General features: G+C 44.1%; 5 protein-coding genes across 6 annotated transcripts in view; 4 read left to right on the top strand and 1 right to left on the bottom strand.

Annotated features, from left to right (window-relative positions):
• The first annotated feature begins 1123 nt into the window (after positions 1-1123).
• Positions 1124-2028, top strand: LOC117187191. The gene is made up of 2 exons (XM_033389326.1): positions 1124-1230; positions 1305-2028. The coding sequence occupies exon 2, from the start codon at positions 1333-1335 to the stop codon at positions 1936-1938; it is 606 nt and encodes a 201-aa protein (XP_033245217.1). The 5' UTR covers positions 1124-1230; positions 1305-1332; the 3' UTR covers positions 1939-2028.
• LOC108157300 (hemicentin-2) overlaps positions 1954-26231 on the bottom strand; it is a 67781-nt gene continuing 43503 nt past the window's right edge. The window contains exons 3-9 of one of the 2 annotated variants that reach the window (XR_004471953.1): positions 20969-21252; positions 17416-17486; positions 11690-11850; positions 7027-7235; positions 6531-6636; positions 4569-6439; positions 1954-2722 (exon numbers count right to left, since the gene is read on the bottom strand). Coding sequence is in view for 1 of the 2 variants with exons in the window: in XM_017289301.2 (XP_017144790.1) it covers positions 6324-6439; positions 6531-6636; positions 7027-7235; positions 11690-11850; positions 17416-17486; positions 20969-21252 (947 nt within the window). In the remaining variant the exon portion in view is untranslated. Of the gene's footprint in view, positions 2723-3799; positions 6440-6530; positions 6637-7026; positions 7236-11689; positions 11851-17415; positions 17487-20968; positions 21253-26231 lie in introns of those variants that run through there. The other variant, XM_017289301.2, reaches the window with a different exon arrangement.
• Positions 2970-3874, top strand: LOC108154378. Its single transcript, XM_017284642.2, has 2 exons — positions 2970-3076; positions 3151-3874. The coding sequence occupies exon 2, from the start codon at positions 3179-3181 to the stop codon at positions 3782-3784; it is 606 nt and encodes a 201-aa protein (XP_017140131.1). The 5' UTR covers positions 2970-3076; positions 3151-3178; the 3' UTR covers positions 3785-3874.
• LOC108157297 (probable histone-binding protein Caf1) lies at positions 13732-17723 on the top strand. The gene is made up of 3 exons (XM_017289299.2): positions 13732-13756; positions 15529-16125; positions 16202-17723. Exons 1-3 carry the CDS (start codon positions 13732-13734, stop codon positions 16903-16905), a joined length of 1326 nt encoding a protein of 441 aa, XP_017144788.2. The 3' UTR covers positions 16906-17723.
• LOC117187192 lies at positions 24877-25611 on the top strand. The gene is made up of 2 exons (XM_033389327.1): positions 24877-24988; positions 25038-25611. Exon 2 carries the CDS (start codon positions 25214-25216, stop codon positions 25547-25549), a length of 336 nt encoding a protein of 111 aa, XP_033245218.1. The 5' UTR covers positions 24877-24988; positions 25038-25213; the 3' UTR covers positions 25550-25611.

The following is a 26231-nucleotide window of genomic DNA, read 5'->3' as shown; positions in this document are numbered from 1 at the left end:
CAGTAAGTCAAACTGCATTCACTTTGGGAACCAAACCACCTGAAACTGCTCTCAAGAAACAATTCATTTGCCCAAAAGATAAAGAGCATGAGCTCCTTCTAGTCCATACCTTACCTCCATCATCGCTAACGGGTCCATTTCCTATTAATTTAAGCAGAGATTCCCCTTTTTATACCCGATACTCAAAATGAGTATTGGGGTATATTAGATTTGTGGTAAAAGTGGATGTGTGTAACGTCCAGAAGGAATCGTTTCCGACCCCATAAAGTATATATATTCTTGATCAGCATCAATAGCCGAGTCGATTGAGCCCTGTCTGTCTGTCCGTCCGTCCGTCTGTCCGTCTGTCCGTCCGTCCGTCTGTCCGTCTGTCCGTCCGTCCGTCTGTCCGTCCCCTTCAGCGCCTAGTGCTCAAAGACTATAAGAGCGAGAGCAACGATGTTTTGGATCCAGACTTCTGTGATATGTCACTGCTACAAGAATATTTCAAAACTTTGCCACACCCCCTTCCGCCCCCGCAAAGGACGAAAATCTGGGGATATTCAAAAATCTCAGAGACTATTAAGGCTAGAGTAACCAAATTTGGTATCCGCACTCCTGTTAGATCTTACTATAAAACGTGTATCTCAAAATTTCGCCCCACCCCCTTCCGCCCACACAAAAAACGAAAATCTGTTGCATCCACAATATTGAGGATACGAGAAAACTAAAAACGCAGAATCAGATAATGACCATATCTATCAGATTGCTGAATCTGGATCAGATCAGATCATTTTTATAGCCAAAAGGAACAAATCAATTTGCACTGGCTACGCAGCCCCCGACGTCACGCTCAGACTGATTTTCTGTCTCTCTCGCACGCACTCTTTGTCGTGTCGTTTGATATTAGCGGCGTCTGCCGGAGGAGAGCCATACTGACTTAGTATCGGGTATAACTGTAGAGTTGCGGTCTCCGCAGCAACTCACAACGTTCCCCCCCGTTTCCTCTTATATTTTGAGCATTTTCCATAAAGCTGTTAAATCTTTATAAATTATGTTAAATATAAAGAGATTTTGTTGGATTATTCTCTCAACTAAATTAATATTTGTTTGTATTTATTGTAACGCAGTAGACCGACTATTGGGTTGTCATGCCGTATCGTATTGACTAGACATTTTTAGTTTTTCCACAGAGTTGTTTCAAACAACAGCAAAAATAAAATAATTCAGAGAGTAAAGTCGGCATTAAAGGTAACAATAATAATTGTTCCTTTGATAGACATTGTTTAACCCTTTAACCATTTACTTACAATTTGTTTGCTAAGATAATAAGATAAGTCTCTTTGGACCATCATGGGATCATTATGGCCCTCTCCTGAAATCGAAAATCAGTTTGATCAGCAGATGGTTTTTGCAGCCAATAGTGAGCTGGAAAATATGATAGAAGATGGAGAATCATTGGCTGTACCAGGTCTCGAGCCGAGCACTGAGTTGGGATATCTCATTGCCACGTTGTATGAGCCCCCCTTGAGGATTATCTATTCAATGGATGGAACTATGGAGAAGTTCTACATTTTCGATACGGATTTCATTGCTGAAGCACTAACGCATCAGTGCTCTTTTGTTATGCAGCCACCCCGGCCAGTTTCCATGGAAGTTCGTACATTCCTTTCCAATACCCTGAAAATGGCCGTCAGTCATGCTCCATCGATTGTGGAGCTTATCCCATGCCCGGCAAAGGGTCGGCTGATAGTCCTGTCCCTGATAGATCGCGTCACCGGGGTCTTGGTCGGGTGTGGGATTGGCCAACTGCAGCCCCAACCTGCCGTAGATGAAAATGGAGACTACAAGGGCTTGGAGTGGTACCCGGAAGTTCGAGGCTTTGCCATCAACACTCAATGCCGCGAGCTGATCAGCGAGTACCTTGCAAGCAATATTGACTCTGAATCCTGGAATTGATGAATTTCTGCTATATAATGTATTAATAATGTAGTAATTTAATTATTTTATTGTATGTAATGCAATAAATTTGTCAGTTAAAGTTGTCACATAGTTTTTGTTTTTTAGTTTTTTGTTTACAATATATTTTTAAGTATTTGGTTTTCGTATTAGTTGGTACTTAATGACTACATCTTTGCTATATCATGGGTACCTCGACCGTGTCGGTGTCTGTGTCTGTGTCTGTGTCGATCTTTAAAATGTATGCCCGCCCACAATATTCTCCTTTCGGGGAGGGGGGCGAGTGCAATTGCCAATTGCACGTACACGAGTACTTATTTACAAATATGTAGATTTGGGTTTGCTGATAATTACATGTATTGTATGTATACGTTAATCGAGCTTATGAAAAACACTTGGAGAGCTTAGAAATGTATTTTGATTTCGTTTTGTAAGTACTCACTATGGTCTCTATATGGTTATAGGCTTACAGCTAGCAAAATGTCATGGCCCTCACTCCTGTGGGGCCTCTCTGTTCGTTACAGTGTTGAAATAAAACTCTGAGGGATAAGTGTTGGGCGGTTAACCGCAGTGTGTGGCTGGGGGGCTGTGTGGCTACCGAACCGCAGGCATTTGATGGATACACGGGAAATGTGTTAATTGTCTCGACACCCGTTAAGTGCGACCGCAGATATTTATTTCGATATGGGCATTTATTTTCTGTTCTCTTTTGGCGCACCAGCTGCTTGCGGTTCGACTTCGATTGGGGTTTTGATTGGGCTTCGATTGGGGTTTGTTTTCCTACCTGGCATATTTCGGAATGGGGTGAGAATGAGAGCCATACTGACTTAGAATCGGGTATAACTGTAGAGTTGCGGTCTCCGCAGCAACTCACAACGTTCCCCCCCGTTTCCTCTTATATTTTGAGCATTTTCCGTAAAGCTGTTAAATCTTTATAAATTATGTTAAATATAAAGAGATTTTGTTGGATTATTTTCTCAACTAAATTAATATTTGTTTGTATTTATTGTAACGCAGTAGACCGACTATTGGGTTGTCATGCCGTATCGTATTGACTAGACATTTTTAGTTTTTCCACAGAGTTGTTTCAAACAACAGCAAAAATAAAATAATTCAGAGAGTAAAGTCGGCATTAAAGGTAACAATAATAATTGTTCCTTTGATAGACATTGTTTAACCCTTTAACCATTTACTTACAATTTGTTTGCTAAGATAATAAGATAAGTCTCTTTGGACCATCATGGGATCATTATGGCCCTCTCCTGAAATCGAAAATCAGTTTGATCAGCAGATGGTTTTTGCAGCCAATAGTGAGCTGGAAAATATGATAGAAGATGGAGAATCATTGGCTGTACCAGGTCTCGAGCCGAGCACTGAGTTGGGATATCTCATTGCCACGTTGTATGAGCCCCCCTTGAGGATTATCTATTCAATGGATGGAACTATGGAGAAGTTCTACATTTTCGATACGGATTTCATTGCTGAAGCACTAACGCATCAGTGCTCTTTTGTTATGCAGCCACCCCGGCCAGTTTCCATGGAAGTTCGTACATTCCTTTCCAATACCCTGAAAATGGCCGTCAGTCATGCTCCATCGATTGTGGAGCTTATCCCATGCCCGGCAAAGGGTCGGCTGATAGTCCTGTCCCTGATAGATCGCGTCACCGGGGTCTTGGTCGGGTGTGGGATTGGCCAACTGCAGCCCCAACCTGCCGTAGATGAAAATGGAGACTACAAGGGCTTGGAGTGGTACCCGGAAGTTCGAGGCTTTGCCATCAACACTCAATGCCGCGAGCTGATCAGCGAGTACCTTGCAAGCAATATTGACTCTGAATCCTGGAATTGATGAATTTCTGCTATATAATGTATTAATAATGTAGTAATTTAATTATTTTATTGTATGTAATGCAATAAATTTGTCAGTTAAAGTTGTCACATAGTTTTTGTTTTTTAGTTTTTTGTTTACAATATATTTTTAAGTATTTGGTTTTCGTATTAGTTGGTACTTAATGACTACATCTTTGCTATATCATGGGTACCTCGACCGTGTCGGTGTCTGTGTCTGTGTCTGTGTCGATCTTTAAAATGTATGCCCGCCCACAATATTCTCCTTTCGGGGAGGGGGGCGAGTGCAATTGCCAATTGCACGTACACGAGTACTTATTTACAAATATGTAGATTTGGGTTTGCTGATAATTACATGTATTGTATGTATACGTTAATCGAGCTTATGAAAAACACTTGGAGAGCTTAGAAATGTATTTTGATTTCGTTTTGTAAGTACTCACTATGGTCTCTATATGGTTATAGGCTTACAGCTAGCAAAATGTCATGGCCCTCACTCCTGTGGGGCCTCTCTGTTCGTTACAGTGTTGAAATAAAACTCTGAGGGATAAGTGTTGGGCGGTTAACCGCAGTGTGTGGCTGGGGGGCTGTGTGGCTACCGAACCACAGGCATTTGATGGATACACGGGAAATGTGTTAATTGTCTCGACACCCGTTAAGTGCGACCGCAGATATTTATTTCGATATGGGCATTTATTTTCTGTTCTCTTTTGGCGCACCAGCTGCTTGCTGTTCGACTTCGATTGGGGTTTTGATTGGGCTTCGATTGGGGTTTGTTGTCCTACCTGGCATCATTCGGAATGGGGTGACGGTGACAGCCTTGAAGCCATAATTAATGCCAGTTTGATTGCATTGTGTGGGTGGGTATCTGCATGTGTGGGCTTGGGGGCATGGCATTCACCTAATTGCAATTAAGTTGATGCTGCCTGCACCCAAAGACAACTTTAATTAATTTTCGAGAATTTTTATAGGATTTGCTGCCATGGATAGTGCGTCTGTGTGTGTGTGTGTGTGTGTAATTAAAAAGGACGTTAAGTGGATAAATAAATACGAGTGAGGCATACTACAGTTTTTCCTGCGGGCACACGATGTTTGCATTTTGTTCGTTTATTTGTTTGATTTTATTTTTATTTATTTCTTTGACTACCGTGTATTTGCCTTTCATGTTTCTCCTTTTATTTATTTATCTTTATATTTATATATATATACGATATACGATATATGTATGTATGTGTGTCTGTGTTTTGTTGATTTTTTTTCTGTATCGTTTAAATGCAATTCATTAGTATTTGGAATACGTCTCTGGTTTGGTTTGTGTATTCAATTAATTTACATTTTTCTGTCGAACAATTCTCGCAATAGAGTTATATACAGTGCGCGCGAGTCAGTTCGTTCTGTTTTCTGTTCTGTTCTCTTCTCCCTTCAATCCAATCCAATAAATTTACTTTCGCTTCGCTATCATTTAAATTGTTTGTTTTATGCAGCTTTATGTCGCATTTTTCGTTTCTGTTATGTTCGATCAATGAATGTATTTGCTATAATTTTCTGTTTTATTTATATTTTATGATTTTTTATTTTTTTTTGGCTTTTTCGCGCATGTTTGGAGCATGTTCGTGAGATAAGAGCACATAAAATAGAGTTTCATAAATTTTCGCCATGTAAATTGTTTGCAAATGTCACACAAATATCAAACATGAATTTCTCTATTTTCTTTTAAGTACACAAATTAAATGAATATTGAAATTCGATCTACATCGGGACGGGCTTACTCTCCGTCTACACATCGATTTGAGAATTTTTATGAAATTTATTGGCAAAGGATGTTGCCCGAAACGAGGTCAAGTGTCAGAGTATTTGCTAGAAAATACTAAAAATATTAAATATCACCATCTAGACAGAGAGAAAGCAGCAGGAGATACAAATGGCCAATCGAAAGGTGCAGCATGTGGCCACATTGCAACAGAAACTGCAATTCGGGTTTGAATTTTTTACCGAAAAATAATGCTCGAAATTCCTGCACACTGAATGCATTCAGATTCAGGATATCGATGCAATTGCACATCGAAGTGCATAAATATTTACGGCTATGCGTTTATGCGAAAGCCAAACAAAAGGAAAACCGAACCGACAAAACCCAAAAAATAAAATTTATGATAGAAATCAGGCCTAAGACTAGTGGGAGATTTGTGGATTTGTGGGGGCTGGTGCTTACGGACTAGTTTTCGCTTAGAGCTCGTAGAACTTACAATTAGCTGCAATGTCTAGATAGAGAGAGAGTGGGAGAGAGGGAGAGAGACGGTGTGTGTGTGTGTGTCCAGGGATTTACGGATTTATCCTTCCTTCCCTACGTTTCTTGAGTTATTAGTCAGTAGATAAAATCAACTAGCTTACAACATGCACTCGATTATTATGTGTATTTATCTGATTTAATTTCCTTTCACTTCATTCTGCTTTTTAATGCTTATCAAATTGGGGTTGGTTTTTTCATATTGGCAGAGTTCTGGATTCACTCCTTAGTTTGGCCTCTCTCCGTTGACATGTCATGTCCGATGGCCCACACCGATGAGGATGACGCTGAGCAGCAGGGCGAGGATGCTTAGGGCATAGGCCCGTGTGGTGGCTGCCGATGAGGTGACCGCCGAGGCAGATGATTCACCTGGGAAATGTACATAAGAAAAAGAAGGAAAGCACACACCACTCTGTTAGGGACTTGTCCAGACACACACACATTTCACGGCGCGACTCACCATTTATTATGTTCAGTGTTACGGTCGCACTGGGGCTATTCGACGGGCTACATGTGTAATTGCCAGTATCGCGCTTCTTGGCCGACTCGATGATTAATGAGCCAATCTGCAGAGCGTCCAAAAAAGAAAGTTCAAGTACAGAAATGTTAAAGAAACTACGAAAAAAGAAGATAAACAGTTTGGGGCACCGAGACGCACGTACTCCAAATATTTGGCAGTCTGCAGAACAGAACCAAGTCCTGGCAGGGGCATTGCGGGTCAGAAAGTTATGGGACAGGCAATTAGAGAGAAATGCGACAAAACTGAAACTTTTATGAAACAATATTATAATTTTTTTTTGCTGTGCTGCAGACCCGGACGCAGACACGTGGCAGTGGCAATGGCAGCATCAGAAGCAGCCAAGAAGCCTTTTGAAATTGAGTGTAATTAAATTGAAATCAACAAGGGAGTCATTCTGCCAAGGAGGACGAGGACGAGGACTAAGAGTAGTACTCACCGTGCTCTGTCCCTCGCCAGTGGCCTCCGGTAGATTGGGATCCAATTGCGTGCGATGGCGTCGCGAGTCCGCTGCCAGTTGCTCGGCCCCATGGTACCACATGATGAAGGTGGGCGGCTCCAAGGCGCCACGGACAATACAGCGTAGGACGACATTGCTGCCAGCCTTCACGTAGCGATCTGGTTCGCCCAGTATCTCCGTGCGGGGCACTATACAAGAAGAGACAGAGGGAGTGGCAGCGCATTAGATGATGATGAACATAAGCATAACTGTGTGGCTGTCGCCCCCCATCCTAAATTGTGTCATTGGCGCTAATCTATTGAATTAACAGCTGGGGAGTCACGTAGCACACGTAAATCTGGCACCCAAAGAAAATCCACTTTTCAATTTTTCACTTACTGATTCTTGGTCTCTCTCTCTTTCTCTTTCTCTCTCTCTCTCCATCCCTTAGAGACTCGACTCTTCATCCCTGGACGGACGGACTTTTTTGGCCAACAGACACGCACATGCATAACAAACTAAGAGTTGTGTCAAACAAAAAGTAGAAAAAAAAGAGATAGAGTAGGGGTATGCGCCCCGCCCGAAAAAGCGCACAGAACGAACAGAAACAAGTTGGGAATGTTGGCGCATATATTTTCACACGACCTGAACGCCTCCGAGGCCCTTACCTCCCCGTACCTCTCGAGGCCTGGGCTGGGCGGGCGGCGTCTTCATTTGCGCCGATGGGTAGACGTGTGCTTTGAAATTTGACAAAATCACGTATACGACGAGTTTTCACTGCTGTTACACAAAAATGTGTGCAAAATGAGTGCGCCGAAAATTTACACAAAATGCCCCGACTATGCTTTGGAGTGTACGAGTATGTGGTGCTGTTAGAGAGTGTGCGCGTGTGTATCTGTGTGTGTGGATTTCCACGGATGTGTTTGTACCAGAAGCGTGCTGTGGAACACGCGACATGCTCTGGTTTGACACCAAAGTGTGTCAGCTTGTCAAAATCGTCATGTTGTTGCATGTTAGTTTTCCAGCTGCTTGACTGGAGAAGCGCGACATGGGAAAAAATTATGGAATATCAAATGGGGGCTCGATAGTCGATTAAAGGATACCCTCGAGTGGGGAAATGTCTGGGGAATGTCATAAAATTCAAAGCAAATTATGACAGAGAGAAATAGGTACTCCGATGAATTGCTTGGCTTTTGGTGCTGGCTTTATCGACTTGTTTTTTGTAGCTTTTGCAGAATATATATACTTTATCGAGTACAAACATATCCCGAATACGAAATGCCCTTTTAGTTCACAAGCACGTTTACAGGATAGTAAAATAAAACTAGAAGCAGTGGCAAATGGCAATGTTATTAGCAAACGCTCTACTTTATCACCCACGCAACACCCCAGCACCAGCCCCAGCCCCAGCCCCAGCCCCAGCCCCAGCCCCAGCCCCAGGGAGCTGCAGCTACCACTTCTGCGAAAAAAAAACTATGGCACGCATAGAGATAATTATACAGAAGCTGTTGGGGAATTCATTTAATTAACTACACACATTGATAGTGTCCATTGATTGTCCCCACAACTTTAGATATCATTCAGCCAGAACCAGAACCAGATCCAGGAGAAAAACCCAATAGCCAGGGCCAGTGAAAAGAAAAGAAAAGCAGACCGGAGCAAAGAAAACCTCAAACTTTTGACCACACTTTTAGCTAATTTCCCAAGTACAAAAGGGACTCTGAGGCTGAAGTGAAGGGGAAACGGAAGTGGCAATGGCTTCTTGGGTTAAGAGTGTCAGGCGATGGCGAATTGCAGCAACTTAAATTAATTGAGTTTATGGCGAAATGCTTTTAGGGAAATTAGTTGGAGTCCCACTCAGTCCTTTCCGTCTTTCCTGTCTGTCCCGTCTTTAGGTGCATAAACATCACAGGGAATATTGTCACTTTTGATGGTGAGACAAAATTGCCACAGAAAGAAGCAAAAAAAAAGAGAAGAGAAGAGAAGAGAAAGTAAACCCAAAATTGGCTTTGGCTGGTACAAGATTAGCAGCAAATTAAATAAGCAGACGACCAGAGACCCAGAGGCCAAAAGAGAAAACCGAAACGAGAAACGAGAGTCGAAAACGAGATGAGATGAGCTGAACAGAAAACGAATCTCATAAAACCAAATCTAGTTTGTCGTTCAATGATGCAGAAAAAAATATATTCATTCATTCATTCAGGCCACCAGTATGTGGCGGGGGCTGCCATGTAACGTGGGTGATAATTTGACTTTTGGTTGGTGGTACAGAAAGAGAAAGCGTCCATGTTTCGTTTCCTTTCCTAAAGTTTAAAAGATTATTGAATAAACTTTTCAGCAAACTAAACTTTGATGGGTTCTGCCTTTTTGGCCTATTAACAGGGATTTTGTGCCATTGTCCTGCTTCTCCTGCTGCTGATGCTGCTGCTGACCCACAAAAGCTTGAGTAAATGAACCAAAACCAAAGAAACTGACATTTTAACCAACAACAAAGCAAACAAGGCAGCACTCTGTATATCTGTCTCTTTCTGGCACACACACACATACACACATACGCATTGGCATAACAAATTGACCGAAAACTACGAGGCTATTACCCCAACTTTTGGCTATGGCTCAGAAATCAAGCAGCAGGCGGTAGGAAGGCCAAAGCCTCAACATAAAAGCCATTGCCAAAGTCTTGGCATCAAAATCATTCAGCAAAAAAAGGGGGGAATGTGAATGGGGATAGGAATGGGGTTGGGAGTGGTTGGGGTTGGTGGGTCGAAAACGAGGCGAGAATCGACAACATGCAAAGGGAGTTTTAGCCGTTTGCACAGACAAAACGATGCAATAAATACAAATTACATGGCAAAGGCACAAAATCAGCCAAGCAGCGCGACAAAAAAATGGGTGAGAAGAGAGGGAGAATAGATCCAGGAAAAACTGCACACAGAGGGGTGAGAGGCGGTGAATGAGAGGTGCTGGCGATAATGGTTATGGCCAAAAGAATGGAACGCCAGCAAGGAACAGAGGGAAAGACAGGCAAACGCATGGGCAAAAATTCAACTTCAAACAAACAAAAGGAGAGATTGGAGCAGGACATAGAAATGGTTGAAGGCCAAATGACTGCAAGTAATGGCCACGGTAGCTGTGCGAAGAAGGAGAGGGGGAAAATCCAGAGGGAGAGGGAGAGAGAGATTGAGTGAATAGGAAGTGCGCTAAAACCATTGTGGAAAATCCATGTCAGGGCATGAATAGAAATCCTTTCTGCTTAAACTTGTCGTTAGATTAACGCAAATGTGGTCGCGCATACGAAATTTCCACACAGCCAAAAGAATACTCGTACTCGTATATGGATTTTCCCGAAATACCTGTTGGGTGCCATATACATATACGTACTTATATCCTCCCAAAGATAGTCCTGATTCCTCTAGGCATGCGAGTGAGTGTTTAGCATACAAATTAGCTGAGCCGGAAATGCGAAAATCACTTTTTGCCAACGCCATTATCCAGTCTATTGCCCTTGCCCCAAAAATTCCGTATTCTTTTTTGCTCTTTCGGTCTCGTCCCAGCATGTGGTTGGGTTCTTTTTGCTTGTTTTTTTTTTTTTTGTATTTCTGTGCTGTGCGCCTTGTCTTCATAAAACCAAAGTGTTAGTTGGATAAAAGAAAATTCAATTTGTCAGCTCCAAATGTAAATTGACTTTCCACACTTTTTCCTTTCTGTTCTGTGGAGGCTGAGGCCTAAATTCTGTGCCTAAATTGTCGTTGAATTTAAAATAATGGTGTAATTTTCAAGCCAAGGAGTAACTGCACAGCGGGAGAGTAGGAAAGTAGGAAAAATGTTTGCTGTAGAACAGATACAGACCACAAAACACAGAGATAGATATTTGGCATAGTTAGATTCAAATGAATGTTGGAAAATCCGAAAAATATTTGCCACTGATTTTTCATGTGATGAGCATGTCGTATAGCCTCGAGTCGAGTGCGGTTGTTTGCAACATATCGATGCACGATTCCATATCAATTACAGAATCCATTCGATGCATGCAGCGTATGGTCTGGTGCCTCGACACTGACATTTACATTGTTCATTTGGCTTTGGCTACTGTGTGTTTCTTCCGGTATGCAAACATGAAATTTAATTAACTTTTTACCCAACACCACCTCCCCAGAAAAACAGAGCCAGAGCCGGAGCCACAGTTTTTCCCCCGTGTGAGTGTGAGTGTGTGTGGTGAAAACCCAAACCCAATGGAAAACCAAACCAGAGAGCAGACCGACCCGTAGAAACGCACGTAAAAGTTTTCTCGTTAAAAAACTTGACCAAGCAAAGAAATTTGTTCGCTTTTTTTTTGTAGCTTTTCAATGGGCAATGGATGGGCAGCAGGCGCAGAGGCAGCCACAATTTGAATGCAATTTAGTGAGTAATTTGAAATGCAGCAGCCGCATGAAAGATGCAAAGATCTCCGACCCCCATGTGTGACCTCCTCTCTGGATGTCTGTGGCTGCCACAAAGGCTAAAAAGTTTCTGCATTTGCTGCCGCTTGACCTTTGCCACACTGACACCCAAAAAATTACACACTCCAAAGCACATACTCGCACTACTTATTCATATGTACATATTTCATGCTCCTGCTCATGTTCATGTTCATGTTCATGGTCTTGGCCGTGACTCTACTTACCCACAACTTGCAGCTGGACACGCGCACTGACTTTGGGCTCTGTGGAGACCTGGCACTCGTACGACCCGGCATCACGGGCCTGTACATATTTTATCTGCAGCGTCCAGTACTTGTCCGGCTGCTTGATGGCCAGAAAACGCTGATCGGCTATAAACACCGCCCTGGAACAAATTTTTGAAAAGTGGGTTTAATTAAATTTAAATGAGAATTAGTCTAAACACTTTAGCAAATACTATTATTCAAAATACAACTAGATGGTTCCCTTAAGAAAACCTCTTTCGAATCGGTTATCTCAGAAATAGAAGAGCGTTTAACAGCGCAGCATTTAACAGAAAAGGTATTCAACAAAAGAACAATGGATCACCCAAACAGTAGACCCACTTAGTCCCTTTGCTAAGTCCGCTACTAATGGCCACTCAAAAGACACTCAAAGTTATTTAGTTGCCGCATTTAAACGTCGACGGCAACAGCAGCCTGCAACAACAACCTGCAATAAGAGGCAACAAGCAACAGGGAGAAGGAAGAGTTACAACAAAGTTGCGTGTTGCGGGGGGCCAGGCAACATGCAAATGCTGAAGGGAAGCAGTACTAAAATAAGTTGCGTTTAATGTCATTGTTGCAATATTTTTGCTCCTTCTTGGGTCACCCCTAAGGCTCTCTCTCTCTCTCTGTTCGGGAAAATTGCCCTCTGCACTTTGCCTAAAGTGCAAAAATGTTTCCGTCATTTGGCTAAAATGCAATGAGAGTTTAACCCCACGAAAGCCCTGCCCCTGCCACACACACATGCGTTGACATTGCTTATTATGCGCCCCCAAAACCCACTCCACACAATCTTTTTGGCCAGGAAGCACTGCCACTGCCACTGCCCCATGCACTAACAAGTTTTGATGCTAAACCCAGATTAGACCCTTGCGTTTTGCACTCGTAAAACTCGACATTTTATGACTTTTGCCATTTCCTTTGCGACCCCTAAACTGTATACATCACACCCTTACCCACCCCCTAGAAACCACTACAATCCCTACCTTCCCCCCCTTCCAGTTGTCGCTGTGTATTTCTTATCAAGATTTTGTAGTTACTTTATAATTTTCATTTCATTTTAAAGTTTTCCCAGTGGTGCTTGACTTTCTTCTTAGCAAAGACTCCAGCTCCCCCCTCCCTCCGACTCCTACTCCTCCTTTCTCCATTATATGCCATATTTTTTGTACAATTCCTTTTGGTCGGTCCTTATTTTCTGGCATTCTGTGGTCTTCTCTCTGCTCGTTGCTCGTTGCTCAAGTGCTGGTACCCTAGTGACCCCCGGATGCTGCACAAGTTTTCATCTGCAATTTATTGTTGAAATTTCTCTGTGTGTGCGGGCTCTCCTCTCAGTTCCGAGATACAAGCCACTTGGATACATGTGAGGCATGCAACCAATACACTGCTTAATGGAGGCTAATCAAAAGATTGGATTCATGGGAATTGTGGAGATTTTTGGAATTTTGGAAAGCGGTTTTCAAAAGAAAAACAATTATTTGAAAGTGGATATTCGCAGCTATATCTTTTGTAAAATATGATAGGAATGCTTCTGGGAGTTATTTCTTCTTACTCTAAGAGGTCTTCTTCACATTCGAATTTTATTTTATATTTTTCCCCTTCTTAAATAAGTATCTTTACAGCTTTACAGATCTCTAATAACGAAAGAAAGTAAACCATGGATTCAAGTAGGTACTCTCAAGAGATTTGTGCCCCTAAACACCACCTCCATCTTGAGAGCATATCAAAACCGCATTTCATTTCCTTTGACTGGGAATGGTCCCATCCAGTTTTTGCCACTCTCCGGGAATCCTATTAAAAGGAAGCTCATCCCATCTCAACGCATCTCCTGCACACATGCAACTGGGAGACTGTGTGGCTGTGCGTGTGGTGTGTGTCTGTGGCACGCATACCCAGAGATAAGAGATAACAAAGTAGTCAAGCAACACCTGGCTGCAAGGTAATTACCTGAATCTGCCACCCACCTACCACCGAGCACTTCTAACCGAAGCACTTCTGTCCCGGCCATGAGCCGTGCCTGGCGTCCATTGTGTAAGTGGTGGATGGGCTATAAATTGAGGAAAGCATATGTCCAGCGGGCAAACAAAAGGCGCCATTGCACGTGACATTTATATGATAGTGTAAACACATCATTTGCGCTATTATACAACACATTCGGTCTCTGGGAAACCCCCTCTTCCCTTCTCTCTCTCACCCTATCTCTATCTGTCTCACTGGCTAAAAGTTTTTGAAATCTATTCCCATTATGTTTGATATGCCGGGGCTGCTGCTGCTTCTGCAGAGCCGAAGGACAAACAGTTGGGGTTTTCTTTGAGCGTGGAAAAAGAAAACTTTCTAGATAAATGTGACAGAAGACATTGGAGCAGGAAAGACACAGAGAAACCGGCAGCGGAAGCAGCGAATGCATGAAGATGGACTCTTGGCCCCGAAGCGGGTAGGGGAGTGGATCGGAGTGGAGGATACACTGCCATGACACTGCACCCTAGACCTGGACTAGTGTGTGGACTGGTGCTGGGCCGCAGTGCAGGAAGCAATCAGTAAGGACACTATCTCGGCTAAATTTCAATGCTCCAGTGCCTGGGCATGGGCATGGGCATGGGGCCTCGCCATCTCAGCCAATGTTTGCTTCCTTTAGCCAGTCATTCATTCAAGCCCCAGCCATTCATCCTTAGACACACACAGATACTCAGACACACTCACTGGGGGACAAACATACACTTCCACTTCCACTGCCACTGCCACTGCCTCTGCCACACTGCCATACTGCCACTGCCCCGTCTTATCTAATGTGAAAGGTTCATTGGTTTTACGTTTCTATCAAAGTAATAAGCTGGAAATGTTTGCCTTGCCTTGCCCACCTTGTCCAATACACTCCCAAAAGGCAAACGTGGCTAAAACAGAAGGGAGAAAGCAGTGGGAAAAGCCAGGCAGCCAGCTCCAGAGTCGGAGACAGCTTGAAGTAAAGTTTTTACTGGATTTCGAGAGGAGCAAAAAAAATGTGCAATGAAATTGCACACTTGCGTTTCCGCTTGGCATGTCATGCCCGGAACACGGCAAAGGACATCATTGATGTGCAGAGCTACTCTACTCCGCCGTGTCCTCCTTCTTCACCTCCCACTCCTCCTCTTCCTGAGCTGAAGGCGTATCCTGCTCTCCTGCTGGACACACAGATTGGAATTGAAAAGGAAGGCGAGAACGAGGGAGAAGGCCCTTCGGATGATGCTGCTGCTCGCAGGAGCGAGCACAAAGTTTGTGCTCTTAATTCATTTTGTTGTAAATTGTTTTCGTCTCAATTGAATCTACACAAATAACACAGGGAGCGAAATGTGCAATCCCAGTGGATGGAGGCTGGGAGCTCTATTAGAGCGATCTAGGGATCCAGTACATAGTCATATCTTGGGAATACAATAAATTACAATTTTTCCTGTAACTTTTTTTTTAAATTTGAAATAAAATCGAACATATCTGAATATTGCCACCCTGTTAAAAGTGCAGTCTTGCTATTGTTTGTGTTATCGATATTTGGTTGGACAGCTCACTTCCATCTCTAGCACCACGGCACGTGCTTGCAACAAAAAATAGAGCAGAAAAACCATATATGTATTTCCAATTGTGCGAGTTCTTATTTTTGCGGTGTGTTAAGTTTTGCTTTGTTTTCCGCTTTGTCTTTCGTTCTATTCTATTTCGTAATTCTGCTTTAATACGCACATTAAAATAGTTTATTACAATAACAATGGTATAACCTTTAAATGTACATAGATAAATTGAATAAACTAATGCTAATTTTATGACTTTTCCATCAGCGGAACTCAGTGTCGATGACTATGTCGATGTCGATGTCGATGTCGATGGCGATGGCGATGCCGAGCAGTCGATCATCGAGGAGTACAATATATGGAAGAAAAATACACCATATATGTACGATGAGATTGTGACACACGCTCTCGAGTGGCCATCGTTGACGGCCCAGTGGCTGCCCGGTGCATCCGGGCAGGTAGGCAAGGAATACTCGGTGCATCGTCTCATTTTGGGGACACACACGACGAACAACGAACCGCATCAATTGCTGATTGCCAGCGTGCCGGTCCCCACCGAGGAGGCACAGATTGATAGATCGCGTTACGACAATGAGATGGGCGAGAACGGTGGCTTTGGTCCGGGGTGTGGCAAAATCAAAATGGAGGTCATCATCAACCACGAAGGTGAGGTGAACCGTGCTCGCTACATGCCACAACACTCTTGCATCATAGCCACCAAATCGCCAACGAGCGATGTCCTGGTGTTTGACTACACAAAGCACCCGAGCAAGCCGGAAAGTCCCGGCAAATGCGTGCCAGATCTGCGCCTGCGTGGCCACACGAAGGGGGAATTTGGCCTCTCCTGGCATCCGAAACAGATGGGTAAGCCAAAGCAGCGGTTACGCACCCACAATCTACTCCTCTTGGTGAAATCTCTTAAATGTGAATCCGTTTTAAGGTTACTTGCTGTCGGCTTCTGATGATAAAAAAATATGCTTGTGGGACATTAATGCCGCACCCAAGACCCATCGCGTGATCGATGCCGTGAACATTTTCACTGGACACAACGCTCCAGTGCGCGATGTCGCCTGGCACAATCAGCAGCAAACAGTCTTCGGTTCTGTGGCTCGGAAGCTCATGATCTGGGATATACGCAACGGCAACCCGCCACAGCCATTGTTTAAGGTCGATGCCCATGCAGACGCTGTGACTTGTCTGTCTTTCATTCCCATCTCAGAGTACACGTTGGTCACTGGATCCGCTGACATGACTGTCGCCTTGTGGGATTTCCGTAATCTGAAGAATAAATTACATTTCCTTGGGGCACACCGGGGATTGATCACCCAGATTCATTGGAATCCCTCAAATGAAAATATCGTCGCTTCGGCTAGCACCGATTGCCGCTTGAACGTATGGATGTTGTCGAAAATTGGCGACGAACAATGCCAAGACGAGGCCGTGGATGGGCCGCCAGAGCTGCTCTTCATCCACGGCGGGCATACGGCCATAATCAACGACTTCTCGTGGTTTCCCAATCAAATGTTCCCATGGACCATATGCTCTGTGTCCGCCGACAATGTGATGGAAGTGTGGCAAATGGCCGACATCGTGTACCAGGAAGATGAGGAGCCGGGGTCCGAGGTACCGGAATCCAACAACTAATAGGAAATCCTAATTAATATTTTGCAGAGGCTTTCAGACATATTCTCATCTTAATTTTCATCTGAGCCTATTTCCGAAATAAGTTATAAAATGAGTCATTGTCTCTACTAATATCAGGATGCGTCTAAACATACATTGATCATCTCATTTGCTTGTCATTAATTCTTGATTTTCGGGGTATGATAATTGTTAAATTGCATTCCAGTTGACGTTCATTAATCATAATTATGCATTGTCTCGAACAGAGGCCTGGCCATCAGGAAATCTCTTAAATATTACACGTTATTTGGCATCGGAATAATTGCGCAAATATTTGCGCTTGTCTCTGCATGATGATTATATATATAACACTTGCGCTGTCAATGAGGGGGGAAAACAATAGTACTTTGAGTGTCCCCCGGGGCAGCCAGGAATTGGAAATGATATCATTCGACCCCACTCCCCTCTGCATGCGTCAGATGAAAATTGATTTATAATTTCAAATGTACGGAAATGAATTTTGTTAATTACCTGTCAACGGTCAAGATGTGTCCATCGCGCAGTCGAATCCAGGAAACAGATTTGTTGCCCAGTTGTTTGACCTGTTGAAAAGAGAGAGAGGAATGAAGACTTGGTCAATGGCATGGAAATTGAGGAAATTTAATTTAAATAAAAATGGGAATACGAATTTATAGAGCGAACTAAAACGAGGGAAAATTCAATTAATGTATCAATGGAAAAAAAAAAAAATGGCACTCAATGTGATGTGATCTATGTATAACACAAGCCTATAGAGAATATCCTCCGAAATACCAATAAATAAACCAATATAATTATTATAAAAGATGGTATAATCCCAATTTCAGGAACATTTCAAGGAAAGCAGAGTATATATTGTCTTCGAATGAAATTGAATGGAGGCTTGAAGCTCATGTTAGCATTAAATCAACTAAAAAGTCAATCTTAAGAATACAAAATTCAATAGAAATAGAGATCCGAGAGGCCTGACTGTTTACGAAATAGCTCATGAAAATACTATATGTATCGATAGTACCCTCAAGAAGATTTAGATCCTGCTGCATATCCTGTAGAACCACTCTAGCAATGAATAACTTCAAAGAACCGCTGGCAATTCATACTCGTACTCGCATCTTCAATGAATTCAATGTCTACTCTTCTGGCAAGCCATCATCTAATCCTCCCCTGCACAATATTCGTACTCCGACTCTACGCTCAATTAACAACATTGACAACCCCGAAGTGATTAGAAGAGGGGCACCGGGCTGTGGGTTGGTTGCTCAACAAGTGGAAGAGAAATGTCAAAGTGCACCAGCCACCCACATAGACGGACGGAGGAGGCGACGGCAAGAGAGTAAATTAGTGCAACCAAAATGTAGGCAGTATCCGGGCGGTATAGCTGCCTCCCCAACGGCCACAGAAACTACATTGAAATGTAATTAAATACCGAAATGAACATGAGACTCTCGGTCGGGCAGGCAGATAGACAGACAGACCCTGGAGAGGCCTGAGAGGCCCAGGCATCCGCATGTTTCAGATATTATCGAAATGTGTCGTAGTTAGTAAATCTAAAATGCATTTATAGAATACCCCTACACGCAGATGCACACACAGATACAGATACAGAGAGAGAGAGCGAGAGTCATTTGCGAGTGCTTTATCCTATTTACATTGAAACGATTTTGTCCATTCAACACTTTGGATCGGGTTTTCTATGGGCCTATACATGTATACGTATACAGAGGTATCCATTAAATGTTTTAGTGGCTGTCGCCGCCCTGTAATTCTGTTGTAATGGTCTCATTAGGCGCCCAATGCATGTGTCGCATTTAATTGGAAATGAGACGACTGGTCGGAAGGTCGGAGTACCGTCTCCCAATGCCAGATTACTAATTTAGTTTTGTGGAAAATTCCATTTCCTAGATTACTTTTGATTGCATTTGCCAGATGGAAATGGAGCCACATATCAATGGGCCCCGGAAAGGAAACCTCCTTAGCCATTGATTGTTCTACCTTCGAGTTTGAAATTAAGGCAATTTAGGAAGGAAGGCGCCTCCACCTCCACCACCTCCTCCACTCCACAAGCCATTGCACATTCTATGCCTCTGTTTCCTGACTGGAACAAAAGTAAAGCTTCGACAATTACAAATAAGCTGCTTCTTGGAATATTTCAAATAAGCCATTTGCTGCCTGCTGCCTGATGCCCCAAAAGGATGTGCTTCACCTGATGTCATCGAATCGAATGTCCAGGACAAGTGCCAGGCCAATTTGAAAAGAAGCGAACCAAAGACCAATCTTTGCTCAACTTGTGCGCCGTCCATGTCCCTGTCAATGTCCACGTCCTGGACTAAGAGGATTCACTCAACTGTGCCACTTAATGCAGCATTTGAACAGAGAATGGAATGAAAGGCGAATGGAGAATGGGGAGCAACGAGCGAGAGAGAGAGCAAACTGGGCGTGTCATCCCGAACGGGAACGGGGAACGGCATAAAGTGTAAAGCCAACGACGGGTAATTGACGAAAATTGAGATGCGAGCCTTATACTTTTCATTCCACCATCGGACTGGATGGGAAGACCTATACTTGTTCATTCCCCTTCCGGACTGTAGCTGTAGCTGTAGCGATGGCGGATGGTGGATGGAGAGGCAGAGACCATCTGTCTAGCCTGTCGTTTGTTAAATTCTGTGGCAAGCACTTAATTGACCATGACAACAAGAAATTAACATTGCTCGGCTGGAAAATTACAGCCAACGGGAAAGCATGCCCTCATCATCGTGCATTAAATATTTCAGGAATTTCCTTTATTTTTTGTTCTTTGCCTACAGGAATTTCTATTTCATTTTGTTTTGCCACGTTTTGGTCCTGAATTGATGTTTTATACCAAGGAATTTCCATCGCTTGGGGCGCAATAATTAGCCATGTTGCATGTTTCACAAAGAGTATGAGACACAAAGAGGGAGACACTGAAATATCTATTGGGGGACCATCTCTTTGAGAATAATATAAATAATAGAAGCGAAGCTTCTTGGTTTTTAGAACTTTTTCTTGATTCTTTTTGGAATTTTCCAGCACTTCCCACCAAATAAAGTGAGTTGAAATGAAAGATCTCCTGGAGGAGCAGAACCTTAAATATCGCCGTTTTGCAGACTAGATTTTTATAGTGAAGTCCAGCGGACTACGATCACAGGTGAATTTCTGATATGTAACTATTCCCTCCCTCAGGCTTTCACTGTTTTGCCCGCAGCGGGATTAACCAACACTTTAATCCTTTGTTCAAAGCTTAAAGCCACTAAATAATTAGTAAAACATTTCCATTGGCAAAGGAGTCACGTAAAGCCGGCCGGTTGACCCCGATAGCCGATACCCCTCACCCACCCACACGGACACGTCTGTCCAAGAGCGGAGAGCCAGAGCCGAGCCGATGCCATAAAACTAATTTGTTGAAATTTAATTTTCAGTTTTCGTTTACGCTAAATAAAATATTTACAACTTGTAAGCAAACAATTTGCTGGCTGCGTGCCTGAGGTCACCTCTGACCTGGGTGCCCTCTGCCCCTGCCCCCTGCTCCGCGGGCTACAGGTATTGCCGCTGTGGGTCTTTAAACACCTGGCCAAACAATGCGACGGGTGCGGGTGAGAAATCGCCCGAGAGTCTTGGCCACGTTTGTGTTTGGCATTTGTTTTTCAGCCTTGCGTTAAATACACACGCTGCGGTCACACCTCGTCCTGCTTTCGGCCTCGTGGTCGTTGTTGTTGGTCCACCTTCTGGTCCTGGGGCGCCCACCAACAAATATTTACGCAATAAAATTTAATGTGTTTTCTATTAGGAAAGAGTCCTGCTCCTGGGCTCTCTAAGCGTTGATGAGGGCCGCCCAACATAATAATAATTACAAATAAAAACACGCACGCATACTCGCACCATACCCCACAATCCGAAGCCGAAGCCGAATCCGAAACACGCAACGCAATATATTCGTAATAAAGGGAAAAATAAACCAGAAATTATGAAATTTGTTTCTCTGCTAGTTGGATCTTAGCCAAATTTATATGTAGAGAGGGGCACTCACCCGACAAGGGAGATACGCGTGTGTACCGATCTGAGTGGTCACATTGGAGGTGGCATATCCATCCAGATATGGTTCCACCAGGGCTGCTGTCGCCGACAGGGCGGCCGCCTCCGGCAGCAGCGAGGACACTTGAGCAAGGCTGGATAATGCGGTCGCCGAGTATGCGGATGAGGATGAGGCTGATGATGGGTCGCTGCTCCCATCGAAACTGATGACGGTGGCTGCTGATGCTGCTCCTGTCTCCTGCGCTCCTGTGGCCTCTGCGGACGTCTGTGTGTTCGAGGCTGAAATTGATTTGGGAAGAGAGAAAGATTGAGCTTGAGAGTGAGAGTGGCTATGGTGGAAGCAAGTAAGAGAAAAGTGGTTTTCTTGTTAATCGAAATGACAATTTTGGGCTTCGATTTCGCCCGAGCCCATGTCACGTACACATGGATGCTATTGATGCGGGTGCTTAGGGTGGGTGGGGCTGTGCGGTTTGGTGCGACAGTTGATTGGGCATTAAAGTAGCAGGGAAACATTTAACTTAAATTTACATGGGCGTAACAGTACTTTTATGCATTTATTTCGTTGCATGTATGTTTTTGGTATTTAAATTCTGCTGCAAAATGTATTTACTGTATTTAAGCTCTCCAAGAAATGTTACAGAACTGCCTAAGCATAAACTTACATACAGAGAGAGCTATTTATGAGACTTTTCTTGGATTTTGTTGGTGGAACTGAATACTGCTCCCTAAGTACTATATAGACTGCAGAGCTCAGAGAATTATTATCAAGTGCAAACGGGATAAAGTGCATCGTTAAAGAAGATTGCGGAGAAGAGAGCAAAAAGCCAATGCGCTGACTACATATGCGTCGAGGCTAATAATTTCAGAGTGGGATGGACAGAGAAGGGCTCTATTGAAGATTAGCGCTTTTAAGCTTGCACTTGTCGGAAAGATCAACAGTTGGAAGCTCTCTTTCCACTCGGAGAGCGCCAAGCTTGTGCTTTCAGTAGACAACAACATGACCCAAGTGGGAGAGATATGCAGTTGAAACATATAAATGGAGTCTGAGAATTTTTCTTTCAAAGGTTGAGCAGTCGGAGGTTTCATGCGCTCTCTAAAAGATACTGTTGGATTTGGACTTTGGACTATTTTGCTTACGCCAGAGGAAGAGATCAGCAGTTTGAAACTGTCTCTGAAAACAGCTCCATTCCAGCACTTTCTCGCTTCCTCTAGCAAGTGCAATTAGCAGCTCAATTATTTGTTTTTTTTTTTTTTAGAGAAGTTTGCACCCACTTTTCTTTAATTATATTCAACTTATGGTCCAATTAAAGCTTCCCAAATGTTATACCAACCAAATTCCTGTATGCATCCCCAAGTTTTCACTTCAGTATCAGTCACTAAATTATTCCCTCGAATTGCTTTCACTTCACTTATCGTACTTCGTGCCCCTCCCTTTAAATGCAACAGCAGAAGCAACACCAACAACTAGCTAACGACATTAAATGACAATGTGGCAAATGAGTATATAACGGTTCTCGCCGGGGCAGATAGGAAACGTCAGAGCACACAAAACCGCCAAGTCAGGCACAGACGAAGAAGCAGGAGAACAAACCACACATCGAGTGGGTGACCTCCGTGGGTCCTCAACTCCTGCAAATGATGGGCCATCCTGTGGCGTCCTTTTAAACACACTCACCAGCCATAACCAGCCCACACCCACCCACTGAAACAGTCCCACTCCCCCATCATCTCATCCCACACACACACACGCATTTGTCTGTTTGGCAAATGTCAGTTTTTCGGTTTCAAATTAATCAATGACGTTTAAGTGGCTGCCGAGAGAGAGACGTTGTCGTCGCCATCATGATTTTCGCACTGCTTCAAAGTTTTTTAATGAATGCCGTTCATTAAAATTGATTGTTGTTTGCGGGGGGTGCCACCACTTCAACACCCTCCCTCTCTAGCAGCACACCCTTCGAAGCGACAGACGCAGAGAGCCCGGGACCATCGAGCAGACTCGATGATTTGGCAATACGCGGAAGGTCCAGGTCCGCTAAAACGCGTGCTATTTGCTGAATTGCCAATTAACTGGCAATTTCGGCTAAAGCCAACCAAAGCAGACCCACAGGAGCAGGGGCTTCAACTCCCCTTCCAGTCAGACACTGAGAGAAAAACCTACTTTGATCCAGAATATACGTCCGAAATCAACAACTCTCGTTTCAAATTCCGTCTATAATTTGTACTCTCAGTGTATACCCATATCCATTCAAACCAATTGATTTTTTTCCGTCTGCCTCTCGGTCTGGAGCCTTTATTTCTGCCCGATGACTGCACAACATTTTCGGTATAAAATTAATTTCAGGGGGGGTGGAGGGCACGGGGAAGACGGGGAAAATGGTTTCAGAATTTTTGACTTTGACATAATTGTGCCTGTCGCTGACAGTTCCCTTCGATATTCCTCTTCGTCGTTTTGGTGTTCTCTGGATCCAGGCGCCACCAAAACTTGATGGATAGATATGATAGATGGGTGCAATGCGATTTGCTGCTACTGCTGGTGACCCCGAAACGCACTGAATTGGAAATGCAATTTAAATTGAAAGAAAAACCGCTCTCTGAGCTTCACCAAAACTGTGAAGAAAAAGTGGATCTAGTTATGTAAATGAAAGGCTGGAAAAAATGGGAGTTTAAACTGGTAAAGCTCCCACTCAGGTGAGAGTTGGGAAATTTGTTGGAAAAATTCGCTGATCACAAAAGCTGGCTAAACTTTGGTCCATGCACAATTGAATGATGGCCAATACGGCCACGATACAACATGAATGAATGCCTGAATGAGTGAACGACACGACAGGATACAGGATAGACAAAATCCTATCAAAGGTACGGCAACACATATCCCTGCCATAGTCAGGGGGGCATGGACAATCGTTTCGGAGCCGAATTTGTGCCCAATTAAAACGACGAATGTAGCGTAAAATGATTTCGAATTTGACAACTTGTACGTCAATTTAATTGGTGCGAAAGCGAGCTTCTGATGCCTGCCACCGGGAGCGGTTCCCCGAGCGGAACGGAGCAGAGTGGCAGGCCGGCAGGCATGCAGGCAGGCAGGAAGGCAGAAAGGTGGCAGTTTCAGGCGTACGTGTATGCATAGCTGAAATCAGCAATCATTTCATCTATGCCTATTTTTTGCCTTTCAGCCTCGACTCCACTCTATCGAATCGTCGCTATGTCGCTCTGTTGCTGACAAGGGCAGCAGGAGCAGCAAAGGCATGGCAATGTCCATGCCGTCGGTGGAAATACGCCCGCCCAAAAAAAAGCCAGCGGGAAAAAGCGAAATAGAAGTGAGCGATGGCAGCGTAATTGACAAAAGGTTTCACTGGCATTCAATGCCAGTGCCAGGCTCGTTGTCGTCCTCTGACAAATACAGCACACGCTCTCCCTACTGTCTGTTCAACACCCTTCAGCCATGCTGGGGGTGCTCCGCCCAAGGCCTTCCAAACGGAGGGAGCGACACGCACCACACATACACACATCCACACACGCAATCAACGCAATCGACACGCAAAAATTGTAGAAGAGCGCTGAAAAGATCAAAGCCGTTCAATTGTCAGCGACGACAGTTGGAGAGGACCCCCGGAAGGATGGGCGGAGAGAGAGACCCGGAAGAGCGAGGCTCCACCGCCAGTTCGTGATTTGTCAAAGCAGCGAAGATGCCCTGAAGGATGCCATGTCCCCCCACTCCAGTCATCAGCCAAATGTTTAGCTCGAAACTTTCAACCAAAATAAAGCTGATGTCGAAAAAGTTGCTTAGTTTGCATTTCCACGAAAACTGTTGATTAACATGGAACAATAAAAGCAACCCAAAACATATCGAAAAACGAAAAAACGAAAACGATTGAAAGATTCTAAAATCTTCTACCAAAGGAGGTTTTCCTTTCAGCTCAAAAGAGAATGACATAAGTCATTTCATTGTCAAACATCAACACACGAACACCTTTAAAATTCCAAATCTGGAATATATTTCTCTAACGGGTCAAAGGTGAGTGCGTAGAAGTGCATAGAACATTGCCTTCATTCTTTTATTACAGCCTCACGAATCGAAGATGTGTAGCCCCTGCTGTGGACCTTGTGGACCTTGTGGACCTTGTGGACCTTGTGGACCCTGTTGCAGTCCTTGCTGCGGCCCCTGCGGCCCATGCGGCCCCTGCGGTCCTTGCGGTCCCTGCGGCCCGTGTGGCCCTTGTTGCAGTGACTGTTGCGGCCCATGCTGTGGACCCTGTTGCAGCCAGTGCTGTGGCCCATGCTGTGGACCCTGTTGCGGCCCCTGCTGCAGTCCTTGTTGCGGCCCCTGTTGCAGCCCTTGTTGCAGCCCCTGCTGTGGACCTTGTTGTGGGCCATGTTGTGGGCCATGTTGCGGTCCCTGCTGTGGCCCCTGCTGTGGCCCATGCTGTGGACCCTGCTGCAGCCCTTGTTGCAGCCCCTGTTGCGGCCCCTGCTGTGGACCTTGTTGTGGGCCATGTTGTGGCCCATGTGGTCCAAAGTGCAAGTGAGAAGGTGGCAAAGACACAAATGTCACCATAAGTTCGTTAAAGCCCGTTAGAGAATCCACAATATCAACTCTCCAGAAAAGTCAATGAAAATACATGGAAATTCAACCAAAAACAGACGGAAGTTTTCTGGGGGGGAAGGGGAACACACCATCTGCACAGGGAGACCCTGTGGGCCTTGTTAATAAAGACACAGATTAGACGACAGGTAAAAGTTGGTCATTTCAAAGTTATGCGAATTACGGGGCAGGGGAAAACTTTTGCAACGTAAACGAAAAATTAATTAAAATATCAATTTCATGCAACATGACAGGAACAGGGACACACACAGAAACACAGATACACAAGACAAACATACGAAGAACTTATCTAACAAGATGGCACGAAGATGATTCTTTTTGGGGTCCAAAAGCCCCGGGGCCAGACCCAGACCCCGACCCAGACACAGACCCAGACCCAGAGGCCGAAGGCAACCAACGAACCGGAAGTTATTTACAGTCGGCGGCAGCTGACACAACTTTGCATACTTTAATTAAACATTTTACATTTTACGAGAGCGTATGTGCACGAGTACGGCTCGTAGCCGCACAAAGTAAATTCCTGCTAAATGTCGCAAACTGTTGCCTTCAACTTTCCGCACATGTGACGGCAAGCAGTTGCCCTCCAGTTTTCCCGAACAGTTTTCACTCGAAGTATTTAAAGAGCCTGCGGCCATTAGTCGTTCGCCTACTTCTC

The sequence above is a fragment of the Drosophila miranda genome, chromosome 2 (assembly GCF_003369915.1).
Source record: "Drosophila miranda strain MSH22 chromosome 2, D.miranda_PacBio2.1, whole genome shotgun sequence".
Lineage (NCBI taxonomy): Eukaryota > Metazoa > Arthropoda > Insecta > Diptera > Drosophilidae > Drosophila > Drosophila miranda.
Note: the sequence above shows the minus strand (reverse complement) of the source record. Positions and strands in the feature narration are given on the sequence as shown.